The sequence below is a fragment of the Macrosteles quadrilineatus genome, unplaced genomic scaffold (assembly GCF_028750875.1).
Source record: "Macrosteles quadrilineatus isolate MER2022 unplaced genomic scaffold, UCM_ALF_1.0 Scaffold_9__3_contigs__length_116548681, whole genome shotgun sequence".
In the NCBI taxonomy this organism is placed as follows: Eukaryota; Metazoa; Arthropoda; class Insecta; order Hemiptera; family Cicadellidae; genus Macrosteles; species Macrosteles quadrilineatus.
The window spans coordinates 59,112,585-59,132,117 of record NW_026542602.1 but is presented as its reverse complement, the minus strand read 5'-3'; the positions used below and the strand labels follow the sequence as shown (position 1 = coordinate 59,132,117).

Sequence of the window (19,533 nt, the reverse complement as noted above, 5' to 3'; positions counted from 1 at the left end):
AGGTCTATTGTTTTAACCTTGCTGACTTAGTGGGCAGCCTATTTTTTACCCCGATTGCAGCAAATCTGCATATTAATGAAGATTCCTGTCCTGTTGCGTTACCCATAAAATTCAATCCAAATTAGCTCATATTAAACAAATTTGATATTTAGATCATCATATAAACTTTACACCCAATGAGTAGGGCTTAGGTTTAAATACTAAGAAACACACAGGATATGTTTATTTTTATTTTCAATGCTTACAATGAAAATAGTAAAATCTGCTGAATTGTATGAAGATTGCTAGAGATCTAAACTTTATTCCCTAGAAGTAGGCTATATTATGGGAGACAACACACTGCAACAACTCTCTGGATAATAATGTAATAAGTGTTTTGTCAAACTGAGTTTAGAGTATTTGAGAACGACCTGAATTTTGAGCAGGAAAGGCTAAACCCCAATTTAGTTAACTGCTCGTCCTCAGACGTCCAAAAACGCCCAATACATCTCACCATTAGTTTGAAAGTGTCTCTACAGGTTCGATGGTTCCTGACACACCGGGCTACTTGTCAGTTCAAAATGTCATGGTGGTTGGCAAGATTTGTACCCGCACCTCCAGAACAGAAGAGCTACACTCTACATTGACAAGCCTCCCTGCATTGACTAGCCTAACTACATCGACAAGTACACAGAGTCTACTCAGCTACAACTACAAGCATCGACCAATCTGTGCGGTTATCTCCAGAGACAAACAAGAGACCGGAGAAAAGAGATCAATACAGACAGACAGAGGCAAGCGGAGTGTGATAATTAAATGTTTATTCATGACACGATAATCTGCCAGAGAGAAAAGGGGAGTGAGAAAGCCTAATAAAAACACTACTAAAATATGGCTGCTGGTACGGTCTAGTTTTTTCATGTATATGTTTTGTGGCACCCTTCATGTGCTAAAGGCCTTAACACGGTCGGGAGCTGGGGGGAGGGTCATTAAGTCGGCCCTGCAAAGAATTGAAGAGTCGTGCTCTGAATAGAGAAGGGGGACTTTGCGTCGCGCTCCGGGTTTTTTACGCGGTGGGGGTCGAGAGAGATAGCTGTTCCGTGTGTTCCGTGAGTGCGAGAGAGACGGAGATAGAGTCCACGTGGACTCGACGAGCGCCTGTCACTTCCCCCACTGCGGGGGGAGACACGGATCGATTCCCGCGGCCGCGGTAAAACGCTCATTTCGGCGCGAGCTCTACTCACCGCCACTAATTTCTTGTTGGGTGGCATTCGACGCTTATTGTTTAATAAGTCGATATTTAAATTCCGCGCCATCTTGTTTTTGCGGCGGGAACTACGCGAGACGTAGACCTATGTTGTGGCCTTACACAATACTTGCTGTGTTCAGTGGTGTGTGAACATACAAGAAAGGTCAGGGGTTTGTAGAATATGTTCAGGTAAACATAAAGTCTTGAAGTCTTGTTATATTAAACGGTATCAGCAAACTGACACATACATTCTTCCAAGTTGTTTATGAAATATCTCACATGGCTATTTATGAGGGAAATTCACAAATATTGCAATAACTTGTAAACCGGGCACAGGAACATAGGCATACTAAATGTTCTATATCCATGAATAGGGGGAAAGTAAAAAGACACAACCTTTTACTTAAACGCTACTTAAACATTAATCTTTTCTCTGGTAGCGAAAAACAAAAACACGTTCCGTAACCGACCTGTACCCTTCGGTGAATACCAGAAGCAGACGGGGCAGATCTGGACGATAAAAACCAAAACGGGTCAAGTAGGCTCCATAATTTATGACGGGTTTTGGGTTTCATCTTTTTGTCATCAAACTCCGCATTGCCACGCACCATTGGACTCTGGGTCTTCCTTGAAACGTCCCCCCCCCCGGACCCCCCGTCGACCCCCGGGGGGAGAGGTTGGTTCCCAGAACCTGCACCGAGGACTAATGGGCCTGACAAATGTTTTCAAAAACTCCCGCTTCTCCATGTAACGTCGCCGTGTTTACAATCTGTAGACGGATTATAAGTTTGTGTTTAATAATGCTAAACATATCACGTTGTCGATGTTAAGTTGAAGATTATTGCTTGTAATGTTTTTGTACGTAGGTGAAACGAAAATGTGACGCACTAAATGTGACGCATTTTGTATCTGGAGTATCTGTTTTTGCGTTGTTTTGATTGGTGTTGGTGATTTTTACGTTGGCATGAAGACGGGGGTTGATGAAAGATTTCGAAACGTCGAGAAAATTTGTTTACACTAGGCCTATAATCAGCAATGGAAAACTTTCCCCAACACTCCTATTTACATAGCAAAAACTGTGAAAACACAGGGTCATAATATTGGGAAGAGGTAGTTTTAAGATTTAACTCTACGACTGTGTTCTCGAGGGTTAAACACAATTTTTTGTAGGAATGTTCAGAAATCTAAGCGTGTTATTTTGCTCTCTACTTCAACAACGCCGCTAAATAATTATAACCCGAGATATTTAAATTTCAAATACGCCCATGAAATAAACATGTTGAAAACAGACTCGAGATGGAATGCAAATCAGTGTTCAATAGCTGAGCTGGCGGCTAAAGTGAGGCAAGTATTACAATGGGAATAAACAAATATTAATTGAACTTTGGTTTTACATATTTATTGCGTCCAGTCCGGAATGAGTCCAGTGTGCGAGTTATTACGACCGGTCGACGTATAAATTGATAAAAAGCTATTGGAACAACGCATAGTAGGCCTAGATTAGAATCGGCCGGATCTAGTCGCAAGAGATTGTATCGCAATTAATGTTCGAGTATCGAAAGTATTCGAGTATCGCGACTAATAAAATTGAGCGATGAAACCGGGTTTTTTCACCGACTCCCGTAATTAGAGGATTATAATTACGAGTTGGTTTTGCTCGCCCCATCAGCGTCTACTGAGCCGTGTGTGTGCGTGTGAGCGCGCGCCAGATGGCGGGGAAAGAGCACTTATTATATTTTGAAGATAATGGAAGCGGTTAGGAGCCAGTTCCGTAAAAGAAAAACTTGTCCGACGCGCCTCGCGGGTTGAGGAGGTGTCGTGATGTTGTACCTCATCGCCGCGGTGCTGTTGAGGAGGCATCGTCTTGTAGCACCTTATTACAACGGTGCTGTTGAGGAGGCCTCGTCTTGTGGCACCTTATTACAACGGTGCTGTTGAGGTGGCATCGTCTTGTAGCACCTTATTACAACGGTGCTGTTGAGGTGGCATCGTCTTGTAGCACCTTATTACAAAGGTGCTGTTGAGGAGGCATCGTCTTGTAGCACCTTATTACAAAGGCGCTGTTGAGGAGGCATCGTCTTGTAGCACCTTATTACATCTGTGCTGTTGAGGAGGCATCGTCTTGTAGCACCTTATTACAACGGTGCTGTTGATGAGGCATCGTCTTGTAGCACCTTATTACATCTGTGCTGTTGAGGAGGCATCGTCTTGTAGCACCTTATTACAACGGTGCTGTTGAGGAGGCATCGTCTTGTAGCACCTTATTGCAAAGGTGCTGTTGATGAGGCATCGTCTTGTAGCAGCTTATTAGAACGATGCTGTTGAGGAGGCATCGTGAAGCTACCAAACGCCATGGCCCTGTTGATGAGACATCGTCAGAATCCTGTCATAAAAGTTTGGAGGATCCCACCTGAAGATGTAGAAGTGAAAGTTTTTAAAACAAAAAGCACGGATTACTCTGGCAAGAAGAACTTTATCTAATGGAAAATTCCCCACCACTAAAAGTCATAAGACAAGTTGATACCTCAATACTACGGTGATGATGAGGATGAATTGATTGGTAGTAGGGTATCCCAACGCAATGGCATTTTAAAACGTTAAATAGTAAACATTATAAGAAATAATAATACAAATAGATAGTTCTGCCATTAGCAGACAAAATAACAGTACTGTAATATCAATGTATATTGCTACCCGCATACTCCAGACTATAGACGACAGCAACAGGTGGCCGAGGGAGGCTTATTAAATGTATTAATTATGACGTATGATATACTAGATCATTGGACATGGTGATTAGACCTACAATTCACTAGACTATGTTACAAAGAAAGACTGTTGCCAACGTTAATGGAACACCTTAAAATGTTCGAATGAACTTTATTTACAACGCATGTGTGGTTTATTATATTCTAACGAAGCTAGCACAATTTTGACTAAATCTAAACTTAAACTTAACCTAACTAAGCAAATGAAATAATGTTATTGGCAAGAGTTGGTTCAACTCTAAAGAGGGAGGAAGTTTCGAAATCGGACAAAAACATGAGAGGTTTGACCGTGAGGGGAGCCGGGGAAGGGTCGAAATTGGGCTAAACACTTGAGGTAATTTATGTATGGCTCCTAATCCAGCGCGGCAGCCTACAGTGGCAAGTGGCGCAGTAGCAACCACTAGAGTGGCGCACCTCCTTCTGTCAGATTGGCGCAGTTGCTACCACTTAGGCATGCCATCTGGGTCATCCCTGTGGAAGTAATGGACATTGAACTGTTCATTTGATGTTTCAGAGCAGATTTTTTTTATTTACTATAAATTAATTGATTGGTACCCACGATCAAACACCAGTTAAATAGCTAATTAATTAATGTTGAAAAGGTATGTGCTAAATTTTTAATTTGCAAATATAGACGAATAGGATAGTATCAATGATAGAATAAATTAGGAAAGTGGTGACATCAAAATACAACCAATAGAATAAATCAATGAATAGGTAAAAGAAATAACAGAGAAAATCGTTTTATTTGCCAACGAATAATTTGTTCATTGGCCTATAAACTTCAAGTAGGCCTAACAAAAATGATTTTTATGGATAAAATAGTGGCTTAGTGAAAAATAATAGTACGACTTACAATAAACACAATCAATAATTTATTTCGAAATAGACATTTTACTTTAATTAGTGCTGATTTTTTATTTGCCAAAGATAAAGGAAGAAAAGTAGCATTTACGAAAGTAGTATCCATTTACTCAACAGAATAAACAATTAATTACAATTTATCATGAATAAACGAACAAGAGCCTGAATATTGTCTACGACTACGATCTACCTCCAATAGAATAAATAATAGGCTACCCCAGCGGCAGCAAACCTGCAGACTAAAACCATGCATTCATAGATTATTTTACTAAAATATTCTCTTAAATTTGTCAGATTTATTTCCCATAATCAGGGCCGGACTTAGGACTTCAGGGGCCCCGGGCAAATTTTCCAATGGGGCCCTAGGATTTCAGTTTGGGGGGTCTTCCGGGGGGATTGGGGGGCATGGAATACCCCCCAAGCCAAAGGGGGGTCCGGGGGTCCTCCTCCGGGAAAATTTTCTAAATTTAGGCTTCAAATAGAGCAATTTAAGGCCAAATAAACAATAAGTTCTATATCAAAAATCGTTCTTAAAATATAAATATTTTTAAATATTTTTATATACAGCATCTTTTAATTATATACACAAAAAATAAAAATGTTTGAAACCTAATCTCTTGCATTCACTATTTAAACAAACTCTGACCAAATGTTTCAATTGCTTTGTAGTACCAGTGTCGGCATATTTGGTATGGTAGCGTGGTAGGCTACCATAATATATTTAGATTAGAAGTATTGATATATTTTTGTTTATTACGTATTTAAATTATCGATTATTGCCGTCAATTTGTATGATTTTTCAATATTACTACAATATAGGTGTGATTATTTTATTTTCATAATGGTTTTGGTACATATGGCATTCTCGTTTTTATAATATGTTAAAGTCCTAGCATGAAAAGTACCATTGAGGACTTTCAAGTTTGAGTTTTTTATTGACGAGCAAAATCTTGCAATGTCTAATAAACACTCACAAGCTAACTATTTATATGAGTAACTGAAAGATGTTTAAATTGATCCAATATCGATTAATACAACACAAACATCGCATTGAATACAGCATTACTCACTTCAGCTTTGTTTTTGTACTGTTAGTTTGCAGAATTACAATAAAATAACACAAAATTAAGACAATTTCAACCAACTTGACGTGACCACTAGTTTCAAAGGACAAACTATGGGAGTAAAGTGATTTAAATTGTTTTGGATAGGCGATAAGGCATTTTATGTGTGTGTATGCGCGTGCGTGAGACAGACAGGACTACACAGGATCCCTTATCAGCTCATTATTATTTATTGTTGCAGCTGCTTCTGCTTATCGCTTGTTTACGATTTCAGTCGACAATGCTCGCCCACTCCCAATAAATGTAATTTTTTGTTAACATCAGTCAGACGACTCTAGTTGTTTTAAAGTGTCTATATAGATTTTAAAAATCTTACTGGCGCTGTATGATTTTGACTCCAAAGACTAAATTAGAGATCAAAATTTTGACGCATAACTTAATTAAATACTATTTTACAAAACCTTTAAATTGAATGGATAATATACTTCTACTCCTTAAAATCCTGATTGGTATATAGGCCAATCAAAGGCCTACTTAGAGGTAAAAGAAAAGAATAACATTTAATAAAACATAAACGGAGCAATGTTTTTATTTTTAAAAGTATTTGAACTCCAGTGAATCTCCATTTAACACAACACAATTTTACAAGTTACGTTCTACGTTGGGACAAGAGTTTTCATATTTATTGTATTTTTGCCCCAAGCGCGGGGCCCCTTCAACTCATTCGCCGCGGCCGTACGTTCGGGCGAGCGGCTTCGTAACTGAAACTTGTCCGTCACAGCCTAGCACATATGCTCGTGTAAACCAGGCCTAAGCGTGGGGCCCAGTGCAACTCTGAGGAAAAGTCCCTTAGGGTCAAGAATTTTGTTCCTAGTAATGCCTTAAAATGCACCTAACAATAACCTAAAATATAGGATAACGAAAATAAAAATAAAGCTGTTACAAAAGAAGGCCATGTGGTAAGTGTCTGATCAATTTTCAAAGTTATTAATAAAAACTACTGTGCAAGGGGGCCCCTGTCGGGGCCCCCCTTGGCCCGGGGGCCCCGGGCGCTCGCCCCCTTCGCCCATAGGTAAGTCCGGCCCTGCCCATAATTTGTTAGGAGGACTTTTTATCCTACGCCCTGCCCTGTAAATTGACGAATGACACATGGTCTCGTGTGTTTGTAGTCCACGGTAGTTTAATTGGAGCTGTGGCAGGGCGAGAAGCAGCCACGGTGTTGTGGTTGTGGTTGGGTGGTTTTGGTTGTGGTTGGGTTCGACCTCAACCATAGCCCGAACTGTGGTTTTGCCCGGCAATCGCTGTGAAGCTGCTCTGATATATTCGGAACCGAACTGTTTTTGTTATCGAATTTATTTGGAGTGTTGTAATACATAATATACGTTAGTAAATACTGCTCCCTGAGCGCTGTTTTTAACGTGATTTAATGCTATAATTTACATACAATTTAAAATAAGAAGTTAAACTACCACGACTAGTAGTAAATAGTCATTTTGTAAATAATCAAAATACTAATACTTTTGGTTGAAGTTAAGAGAAAATTCCATATGTCCTTATTCTGAAGCATTTATATTATTGGAGGCATGTTTGAAAAACGTATAAAAAATTAAAAAAGTTAACTTTGACGGAAATATAAACACCTATACACGGATTCCAACGTATTTTTTTATTTAACTAATTTTTCATAAAAATGTGTTTACCATTTAGAGGGAATAACAATTTCCACACGTAAATGTTGACTTTTGTAAAAATTATACGATTTAAAAAAGCATAACATAATTATAGGGAATTAAAAAATGTCTACAGCTCGCTACCATCACCCAGTAAATGTTTAACATTCAAAGAAAACTCTGAAGAACATAATTAGCCAATTAAACTGCGCAGGTTTGTGCAAGCGGAACTAACGCGAGGGGGACAACAGACGAGATCTCCGCCACTACTGTAGTGACAATAGTAACAGCTGACCACACACCCCCGCCGCAGCAAACCTGTAGCTGTAGACTACGCGAACTTCCATTTGCCTGATTGGATTTTCAATCAATTATTTTATTAAACTTCTCATATGTATTCACTCTTTGAAAACATTAGGTTTAACGAGTAGACTATTTATGTTAAAAAAAATCGTTCATGCGTGTTAGTTTTACCATGAGACAAGGATAGGTTAGCTTATTCGCTATATGGAAAATCACTATATAAAATAAACAACATTTCTTAAGGAATAGGCTTCTAAGTAGTCAGTAGAATATGTAGGTAAATTTAAAGTAAAATGCTGGATAGATTTTTTACTGAAATTATTATTAAATTAGTCGCATGATTTATATATTAGCTTTAGCTCAAAGTAGCGAAATAAACATGCTTTTATCCGAGCTTAGGTACCAAGCATTTTTTTCGGAAGAAGAATTCTAAATTAACAATTCTGTCGCAAAGTACCCTCGGAATCAGTGTTAAACATTTGTTTAAGCATTAAATTATTTCCAAGAGATACAAAAAGCGCCGGAGACGTGTCAGATTGCAATTAGTCATTTATTTACAGAGGATTATAAAAAGACGAATTATCGCGCTGCGAGAGATCGGATTTATTTTTAATCAGTGTCTTTATAATAGAGTGGGGGGACATCCGGGGGGATGATGAAGGTGTAGAAAATATGGCGTCGTTTTATTCTCGTGCGGGCTTAATAAAATATAGAAAAAGAAAGAGCGACGGCGGGGTAGAGGGTAGGACTGAATGCCGACCACGTTGCCGGCGTTCCCGAGTTTTTATTATTATTATATTTCCCGGTACATAGTAAACCCGGTGTGCAGAAAGAGAAAATCCCCGGCCTATCTCTTTTTCCACCACACGCGAAAACGCGAGGAAACGAGTCCACGTGGACTTGACGACGAGCTGTCACTGTTGCTAAGCGACGCGGCGGTGAAAACGATCCCGGATTGGTCCAACAGCCGTTACGATTGGCCGCCGCCAAGAGAGGGCGGGGCTTCACTTGCCTTGCTGACATACGGGGGAGGCGTGACTCACTCAGCGGGCGCGCCGCTATTGGACAAGTGGCCCTCACCGCGCGCTCCGATTGGCGCAGAGCTCTTCAGTGAGTCCACGTGGACTACTGATCGCGTTGTACCGTCGCCTCTGTGCATTTGAAACTGGTAATCGTCCAGAAAAGGGGTGTACGGCGTCGTTGCCACATCTAGGGTCGACGGAGGGTAAAAAATAGAAGGTCGTACATGTAGGGGTTTCACAGTGGGGGTTTTTTATACAAAAATATTTTTCGAAGTTTGTGATATTTTTCTTTGTGTACGCAGTATTCTCATAGGTTTTCTCTACGTACGACTCATGCACAGCCTAAGTAGTGACCAGTGTGGTGTACGGTTGTATACAGTGGTGTAGAGGTGTAGTTCAGTGGCTCACGGGTAGGTGCGGGGTGCGCGGGGAGGGGGCGCGTCGTCCGTGCGTCCGCGTCGTCAGTCGAGTGCCAACCTCCGCACAGGAAGCATCGTAGTGTCGCGCTTGGATACGTGTAGTGTTGTGTGTGTCGTGTTATAGTGACGGTGTGTTAGTGTGTGTACAGTGGATTATCATCATGTGCTGACGTACAATGTACCCGACTGCGACGATGAACGCCGCCGCCGTAGCTGCGGCAGCTCGACATCCGGTAAGTAACACCCACTTCCGGTCTAGCTACTGTACAACGTAAAGTGTGTTTAGCAAACACTCTTTCTCGACATTTCAGAAGTGCTGAAAGGTTTATCACAAGGGACAAGCTCATTTACGAAATTATCTACTGTAGCCTTTACACTAGACGACCACTAGTCCACCAGTTGAGGCTATGTGACGCTAATATTCCATTGGATAAAATAGCCTATAATGTGTGGAACTGACAATAAATTAAAAAATAATGGTCGGAATCTTCGGAATAGTAATTTCAAATCACCTGTTTCAACTTTATTACATCCGCCTATTGCCTTGCCAGAGCCAGACTATTGAATTTATCATGCAATTTGTACATCGTAATTCAAAAATAACTTAATCAGTATGTAGAACTAGAAATCACATCTAATATGTTCATTAACCTTTACTAAATTAGCGCTGTTAAATGTTACATCCATATTTTTTGCTGAGACACAAAAATGGAGGGGACACCGACATCTTCTGTAATTAATTCTACTGTAAAAGTCTTGGAACTACTTTGCCTCGCGTATACAAATATTTCTACACTCACACCGTGTAAACACGACAGTAGCGGGCCGCGGAGTGATACGAAGGCCGCGCCGTGTTGCCAGTATGTATTTATTTCATTAGGCCCCGCGCTGTGTAAATTACCTGCGATGTAGATAGCGTGTGTGGGTCTGGGATAATGGTCACTTCCGCGGGCAATAAGGCTGATAATCGCTTGCCGACGCGTTGCCCGCGGTGCTCGTAACGTGCCTTATTGGTTTCGAAGCAGTTTTTAGTGTTTTACTGTGTGAAGAACATTGAATGTCCTTGTGTTGTTTTTCAGTGGTGTAAGGACGGTTTCACTGCTGCTTGACCGCAGTTGCGGTATTGTCCGCAGTAGATGTGTTTAACGCCCACAGTTTGTGTTTGGCTTTGCGCCGCGCGGTTCCACTTGTTTACGTTTTTCCGCCTTGCGGTGTTTGGAGCTGTTTCTGTGCTTGGGTAAATTGTGGGTGTGGGTCTGAAGTGAAATTAGTATTTTGACGGATTGAAGTTCAAACATTATTTTGGGATGGGTTTTTTTGCTTTTAAGTGCTTTGTGTGATAGTACAAGCGGCATATAAAAGTCTTATGGATAATTCAGGCACCAAGTTATGTTCCTTAGAAAAATTCAATACACCGAAATAGTATAGACTAATAAATTGTGTTCTTATGTGGTGGCTGGCTGTCAACACTGTACGGTAGTTCTGTGACTGGGCTCTAGGCATACCGAAAAGAATATTATAATAGAAGATAGAAGAGATAATAATAGTCAGTGAAAAATATCTACGGTGTGATTTAACGCACAGCAATCGGCAGATAGGAGATTCCTGAACTTGCTCTCTGAGCTTGGATACTGTTTACCTCAACTAACTTTAAATGTTTCAGATCTACAAAATAATCCTCAAATGTCATAGGCTCACAAAAAATTGTGTTACGGTATGTTGTGGGACGTGTGGTCGAAAATTCTTTAGATTACAATAACATCCTTCTAGCATCCACACACTATGCAATAAAACCTTTTCCTGTTGTAATTTCCAAGAGAGGACGTCTTCACCAGAAATTCCAGAAGAAATACAACCGCTAGATTGTTGGCGAGGTATTGTCCCCGGTGGATATTTACAACCCTCCCCTAGGCTGTTGAACCCCTGACACAATGGCAGGTAGTCTCCTAGTTCCCGGGCAAACTTTCTAATTCCCTCCAGAACACCCAGCCCTCGCCTCGCGCTCTCCAAGGGTCTTTGTTTATTTTTGGAATCGCCCAGCTGTGGTTGCAGCACTGAGCAAACATGCGATGTTTTCTTTGCGATTTGCTTATTTAGGATTCCAATTGGCTGCGTTTTAAGTAGAATCTAGGATCTATAGTGGTTCTTTTGATCTGTCAGGGTGTGCTTCCAGCCTTGTATTTGTAGCAGTTAAAGAAAACACTCAAGAAATCTTTTTGGTGTGGGAAATTTTTATTTTCAATCCAACACGTGTTTGGTTTACCAGTTAGGTTTTGGTAATGAAGTATTTCTCTTAAAACCCATCTTAGCTATTTAAACCAATTAGGTTTCTTTAACCTTAACATACAATTTTGTCAGAGAAAATAGTTTTTGTATTGTTATAGGGGATTGATGTTATAAATGTAAACATGTACAGTTCAAATCGAATAATTAACAAGAAGGGAACAAATAGTTGGTTATAAATCGATGATTTAACATTGATCAAATTCCTAATAGTTCGAATCAACTTGGGAACATAGGAGTTCAATACAAAATTTGCTTAAAAATTCCTAACTATTCAACCGAAGGTTTGTAATTGAAATTCATCGGATGATATAAAGCCATAACACGAGATGGGTTACATATTGAGTACGCCTACGGTGGACGAGCAGAACCAATCTAATTCGAGACCAATTAACAATCAATAAATCTCGACGGGACGTCGCCGTCGTGTTGGACAAGGCGCTGCGATGCCGAAGGGGGGACGTGTTAAAAACAGCACTTAGCGAGGTGGGACTGCGGGGCTTCATGGTACCAATGAATACAGACCTTGATGGTACACACCACCTGCCTGCCTGCCTACCAGCTGACATGAAACCGGTAACCGCCTCTTGCGGTTTGATAGCGCTTGTATTTGCTGAGTAGCTCGCACCACGAGTTTTTATCGCGCAATTAATTTACGAGAATTTAAAGCTGTTGTACGATGGAAACACTGTTTCTATTCCTTAGGTCACTTTGGATAATCCAAATTATCGGAGTGAACTGATAGTTTATCTGTTGTTTTCGGGAAGGTAAGGTTTGTCATCTAAGGGAACCTATTTTATGTAACGTTTAGTTAAGGTCAGACTGTGATGAACTAGGTTTGTTGGAAAAAATGTTATGAGACACGGATTGTATAGTTTTCATTTGGGTAATGACTAGGTTATGGTTACTTTTGGTCTCTTAGGTGAGAATTGGTTAAATGTTAAAGTGAGGTTTTTTAGGTTATGGTCTAAATGGCCAGATTAGGTGTACTGTATTATGTAAGGCTGAGTATTGATTTGCCGAGGCTAACATACAATTCGGCTCAATTTCTCTTATTAGTTAGGAAAAATCTAAAAACAATCCGGTTGACCACCATTTTACCACTTTGCCGCACTAGTCAAATAGTAGTAACTACGCCACAAACACGGACGGTAATCAGCTGGTTTAACGGCCCTTGTGGCCAACCAACACACGGCTACTGCGGCACTCGCATCAACACACGCACCGGAAACGGTCCAACGCCGACACCCCCCGCTGTTCCACGCGGCCGCCCTCCCCCCCCAACATTAACTTTCCCGGAGTTTTTGTTAATCAAATTTATTTTCCGAGTGTGAAATCGCCCCGGGTAATGACCGTTGCTGAGAACTGCCCGGGAGTTTACTGCGTCGCGCTACTCCAAATTAGTGGACGCATAGTTTGGACGTTTCGTGATGGTTGGAGCGGTTTTGGAAGAGTGAGAAACTTCGGGAAATGCTGATCGACATTACCTAATATTTCGCTACCCTTGTTATCTGTTATCGTTTTTTTGGGAGGGGAATAATCACTTTTTTAAAACACTGGCTTGGATGCTTAATGCAAGGTGGGTGTAGAAAAAGTTAAATTGTGTTTGTAGCTGTGTTACAGTACTGAATTAAACAAGCCGTTTCTTTGCCCAGGGCCATTTTAACAGCCCTATGCTCAAGGACTATCAAAAAGCAATTGAATTCCCCAGGATCGAACTAGCGAGCCTTCGATTTACCCTGCACTTGTCTTTTGTCAGAACACACGACATCGTTTGCCTGAACACCTTCACACACATAAAGCTGTTATGCAATATATACGTGGTTTATCTCAGTGTTGTCACGGAGACCAATCAACATTTAACTTCCAAGCTCTGTCTTGACACGACTTACATGGTGTAATAAGCAGGTATAATACATAAAGAAACGATCCTCTATTTATGATGGTTTTATAGTAATGGGCAATAGCGTGATCCCAGGACCTTTATGTAAAACTGTCTACGACCTCAATTAGTATTTTTGTTTCCGAAGCACATGTATATCCAGCTTTAGTGCGGTCGATTCGATATGTTCAGATTTTGAGCCTCATCGCTTTTAACAGGGTGGATCGCGTTCCCGGGGTTTTGTACGCCCCGATCCGTTTTGGAGGGTAACCCCCGCCGAGACAGCAACAGATGTGCATTTTTCACCTTCCCAAGTGTAACTAATGCGCTGACGGTGGGTGGTAAAGGCGAACTTTACCTCCTTTGTTTGGTTTCACAGTAGTGTTTTGGTGTTTCCCAGAATGTAGAGGGATTTGTTACGCGAATCTAGTGGTACGGAGTTGGATTTAGGTGTCCCTTTATCTTGCAAGATTGATTTTAAAAGGCGCATCTTAAAAATAATGTTTTAAACTCGTGGGTTTTGGGTGACGTCTATGTCACAATTTAAAGTTTCGGTCTCGATACATGAAGTTTAAATTGAGCTTACAACTCGCGTTGTCCCTGAAAAAGACACCCTGAAAATGAATTCATACAAGTCCAATGGTGGATTAGCCTTTGGACCACTGAATTTAGACCCTTATGAATATATACATCGACTCATTGGACTAGAAACTAGAAATTAATATCAAAGTTCTCACTGTTAAAAAATAAAATAATAGCTTAATACCTTAAAAGTTTATTTGCAGAATGTAAACATAATGTAGAAGGGCTACGACTTAACGCTTTGTTGATTTACCAAACTACACGTTCACATTTAATTACAGTACAGCAATTTGCTGAATAAGATTCCATCAGATCCCAAAATCAATCAACTGGTGACAATTAAAGTGGCAAGCGTCAATTTCACAGTTTCAGTAACAACGGTCTCCGACTTTAATTAAATAAATAACCAATTAAACGACTCGTCTGTTGTGATCGATTCTTTGTCGTCGAGTCAATTACTCGGCACGTGACTCTTGCAGCCAATCACGGCTCAGTGAGTCGTTCACTTACAGAACAGATTGTAATGTGGTCGACTCGTATTGGTTACGTAACAGTACTGTATGCTGTAGGACTATGAATGCCACACTAAGATGATACATGCTTCAAATAAATGCTTGAGACCCAAGTGATTAACTAACCCGTGCAGTGCTGATCTGCGAGTACAGTCAGGACCTCGATAGCAAGTCTCTCTCTCATGATTATTTTCAAATAAGGCTCGTTATCAAGGTTGACTTACTGTCGAGAATTGCAATAACATGTGATCAAAGGTTATATGATTAATGGGGTTGAAAATTAAACTAGTACTACCGACCAAACGACCAGAATACTACAGAATAAGAGTGCTGTGTGTTTTTTTTTATCTGTTGGGCAATACATAATTCTTTAAAATAATCAACCAAGTTACCAAACCCTCATTCTCATCTGGGATGTTCTTAAATAACCAAATCTCTCTAAATTTAACCACCCACAAAATCCTAATTAATAAAATACCAGTCACTGTAAGAAATTCCCAATCACTTTTCCAAGCCGACGATTATCACCCTTCCATTAGCCGATGAGAATTAAACTCGTATCACCGCCACTTACGACACAAGGGTTGCGATTAATCAAACTGTAGCGGGGGAAGTCTTGCTGCGGATTATGATTTAACCCCGAGGGGACTAACTAGGCTATCCTGCGCCGGGTAACAAATTGAATACGGTTGACAGATACAGCCCCTCCGTGTTTTGTTCCCTGTGGTGGGTTCTTGCGATACCATCTCCCTTCTCCCCTCTGTGATCACGGCCTTTGATTGAAGGAAGTTGATGGTTCTCCCTGCTTTAATTCGTGGGGTCGACCTCAAAGGAGCGTCTGGAGGAACAAAGCCTCGGGTTTGTTTGTGGCCGGATAAAGGACGCGTAATTGTCTTGAGTCTTCGTTCTCCACCGTTATGTCTGCTCAAGTTTGAGATTTACAAGTTGAAGTACCTCTGACCTTTCGTGCGTTTATAAAGTGGGTTGATGTTTACTGACTTAGCATACGTGTGAGCGTAGTCCACGAAAAATATGCAAGTTAAATTCTATTTTAAAATATCTTCATCACATAGGTGGTAACTTGTTCGGGGTCAAAGCCCTTTAATTACTACACGAGCAATTACAAAACTTATTTCCCTAACCTAAAATGGCTCAAGTAGGTTTTAACCATGTGTCCTCATTCCACGTCTGGCAAAAGTGTTTAGAACATAACATTCACATTATACAACCGCACCAAGGGCAAAATACATCCCTTCTAACCAACAAACATAAACAACCTCTCTAAAAATTTACATCTTATAGGTTTTAAACGCCTGAACTTGTGCAAAAGAGGAGAACCAACGCGTATTATTACATGGTACACCACACCACACTGGGTTGTAGCGGGTACTCCGCGTCGTGCGGTGAGAACAATAGGTAGGAGCGATCAGGGAGTGATCGGAGCCAATCTGGAATGTGGAGTGTCGGGAGTTACTTACAGGGCCCACCTCACCTTCTATAGTGCAATTTGTACGATCAATGGTTAGTCTCCGCGGGGTTATTAGCTGTAAACCACAAAGTGAGGTCAATTCGTCAATAGGGGGTGTTTGTGATGATACATCGGTCTCTAAATCCGCTATACAGGTTTAAAATATACTTATGTCCCGGTGGAAGTTATAAATTTAGTTTCGCGTGATCGGTTGACATTCAGGACAATTTTAAGGCTTCTGTCAGGTTTGAAAGCGCAAGTTCTAATAGTGCAATTCACCAATGGGTTTTTAAAGGTGGGTAATATGTGAAAAAATTACTCATACTAAGAAAGCTGGTTAAGAAAGGGAAGCTGAGTGGTTATTGTAGTGATCATCCAGTAATCTAATGGTTGAGAGGTATAAAGGTTTGATCATGAACAAGCTTTATAACTTTTTGGTGGCCCAGAACTGGACCCAGCTACCCTTGATTAAGTCCTGGCAAAAAAACCCTGAAATTAGTAGAAAAATTATAGTAATCTCATTCTGTGCTCACCTGCATTCATATTAAACACGAAATACGCAATAGTGACTAGTCGATACCCTTTAAAACCTAAATTTAAGAATCAGGTACACCTAATGTTTATGGAATACTAAAAGTGATACTGATAGGTCTCTCGTAATAGATAAATCTCTCCTACTAAAGATAATAAACCTTATTGAAATCTTCATTTTTAATACATCTTGCTAATTATTGCGGTTTGAAAAATGTCCATTCTAAAATTAACCACGTGTTGTCAATATGCGAAGATTTAGATAAAGCTGGTATACTATTAATTTGGGAAACTATAAATATGTTGTGAATATTCCCATCTTCATCTTCCGTGTTGTGGTTGGCTCCTGGCGTTGAGTTGACACTGATTTGTTTGAAGGCTGTCTTTGTCATTCGATCGCCACCGGAAATGACGTCATCACATCTTCATTTCCATTTCCGTTGTTTTAAATCCGCCCTCATTGTATTAGCTGTTTACAAATCGATCATTTCCTTCACGTCACGGTCTGGCGGCTACGACGTGCATTGCACACCTTTAATTTACATTGTAATACTTAAACGTACTGAGTTCAACTGAGAACAATTGTCATTTATATACTTTATATTTCGACGTAGGATTGTAATTTCCTAATTAAAGTAAGTGATTTTTTTAAAATTAGATTACAGGAGTATTTCTATCAAATGCAATTGTTTTGTCGTAGGACGCTAGGTTGTAGCTCAACGTGAATGTTAAGACAACCTGTGCAGCTTTCAGTAAAAATTCACGTAGTCCTACAGTCGTATGTATTTATTTAGGTCTACTACTTTTTCACCAGACTATAGCTGTGTCTGTTCGATATTCCAACCCAAACTCTCAGTGAGCCAAGCTAAGCTTATTAGGCGGTGAAGTGTGAGTGAAATGGAGAGATGACGCAGAAGCAACTTCCCCACTACTCGCCTCCGTCTCGAGAGTGCTTCACCACTTCACCACACTTCACTCTAATTCTTCGACCACTTCAAGTGTTTATCAGTTTAAACAAAAGATACACTCAGCCTTGCTAACAAAATACCATTGACCTAGTCACTTGTAGCAATCAAACAACACTTATCTAACGGTTAAATATTTCTCAAGTGTTCGAGATATTTGTAGTTTAGTTTTGAATTACTGTGAGTGTGAAGTTTATATGTGGAGTGGAGAAATTCCATGGGTAATAATTTACTGTCTTTTTGTTCGAGTTTACAATTTTAAAATTGCTACATAATTTTGCATATTTTACGTCTACATAAGCTTGTAGGCTGTGAGCTGTTTGAACGAATAAAACGTAATATGAAGTGACATGCCTAGTGTAGTTTTGTTTATACTGTACCCTGCTCATTTAATAAGGAATATCATGAAAGGTATAAACATAACTTAAAATCATCTTTCACTGATCTAAGAGGCAAAGCTAAAATGTTTGTGTACCCGTAGAGAATGTTGCTTCTTTAGGATCCACGTCTTAATTTACAAATCAACAAAATAATTTCATTTAAATCCCAACTGTAACACAATTAAAAAATGTGTCTATAAAAATAACTCCGCTTTTCCACACGAACGATTTAATAAACCTAATGGTTGTGGAGAGGAGAAGTACGTCGAAGTAGAATCGACACTTGGACTCGACTGGTCAAATATTGTCAGAACTGAACCAACTCAGACAGACACACAACACACACACACCTATACATACACACACCACTCTACAGTTTAGATTAATGCTTGTTTGATCTGGCCATAGTGTACACACACACACACATACGCAGTGGTGACAGTGTGTTGGTCTTGAGGGTTTACTTAGCTTTCGCACGGTAGATAGTGTTTTAAAGGTTGATATCTTAGATTTTTTATGTTTTGGCCAAAGGAATTGTGTAGGGTAACCATAGATTAAAGGGGAGCGTTTCATAAACTCCAAATTTCACAAACTCCAACGCTTAAAATATTAAATAAACAGAGTGGTTCATAACCTCCAATTTTCATAAGCTCCAAATCTATAACATTCAAATAATCACTGTTTCACAATGTCCAAATTTCACAAACTCCAACGTTAAGATACCAAATAAACAGTGCGGTTCATAATGTCCAAATTTCATAACCTCCAACGGTACAGTCTGAGCCAGAAGTCTCTACAGTGGTTGCCACAGTCAGATAGCAGGCACCGTTCGCCAGCGCTCAACTACTGATTATACGTGCATTTTATGATTGAAGAACACTCAGCTGTGTGACTCAAATATGTGTTAGCACACAATGTGCAAATCAAATTTACATTTTTACATTTTTAATACCTTTAATTCAAGCTTTCAGCTGAGTTTCTTAACTGTTCCGTCTAATAACATTCAAGGCTCTCCAAAAGTTGAAGTTCTTATTTGTATACATACCCTTATTATGTTTTTACTAAGCGGATTGAATAGTCGAAGTAACCTCTCTGAAAAGTCTGCAGTAAATTGCAGTTTTCCAGTGTAATGAATTTTTTAATCATGCAGATCTTTCTACATAAATATTGTAAAATGTTTTATTAAGTGGCTATACACTAATAGTAATTTAACAAAATATGGACACGGCTCATATGGATAACGTGCCCTTCTGCATTTGTATTATTTTGTGAGACTTTTTCAATGATTGAAAACAACTATGACAATAATCTCATGAACCTATGAGGATCTGTCTAGATATGATAAAATATAGGCAAAAGTGGTAATAAAGGCAGACACCAACCCGTACAATAGATATAAGATATAGTCCGATACAAAATAATTGTAAGAGTTACTATAAAATAATTGTCAACTGATTTCGTAATGGAAAGTTATATTGCAAAACATGGCATGATACAGAAGAAAATATATGTTAAATTCAGTAAATAGTATTGCAAATACTTCTTTTGGACAGTTCAATAACTCCCAATAAACGTGTGTTGTTTAAAATACA

General features: G+C 39.8%; 1 protein-coding gene across 4 annotated transcripts in view; it reads left to right on the top strand.

The window, feature by feature from the left end:
* The first annotated feature begins 9,394 nt into the window (after positions 1-9,394).
* LOC129002560 (transducin-like enhancer protein 4) overlaps positions 9,395-19,533 on the top strand; it is a 125,171-nt gene continuing 115,032 nt past the window's right edge. For all 4 annotated transcript variants that reach the window (XM_054430451.1, XM_054430450.1, XM_054430453.1 and 1 more), the window contains exon 1: positions 9,395-9,571. In XM_054430451.1, coding sequence (XP_054286426.1) covers positions 9,515-9,571 — 57 coding nt within the window. In that variant the 5' untranslated portion in view covers positions 9,395-9,514. The remainder of the gene's footprint in view (positions 9,572-19,533) is intronic.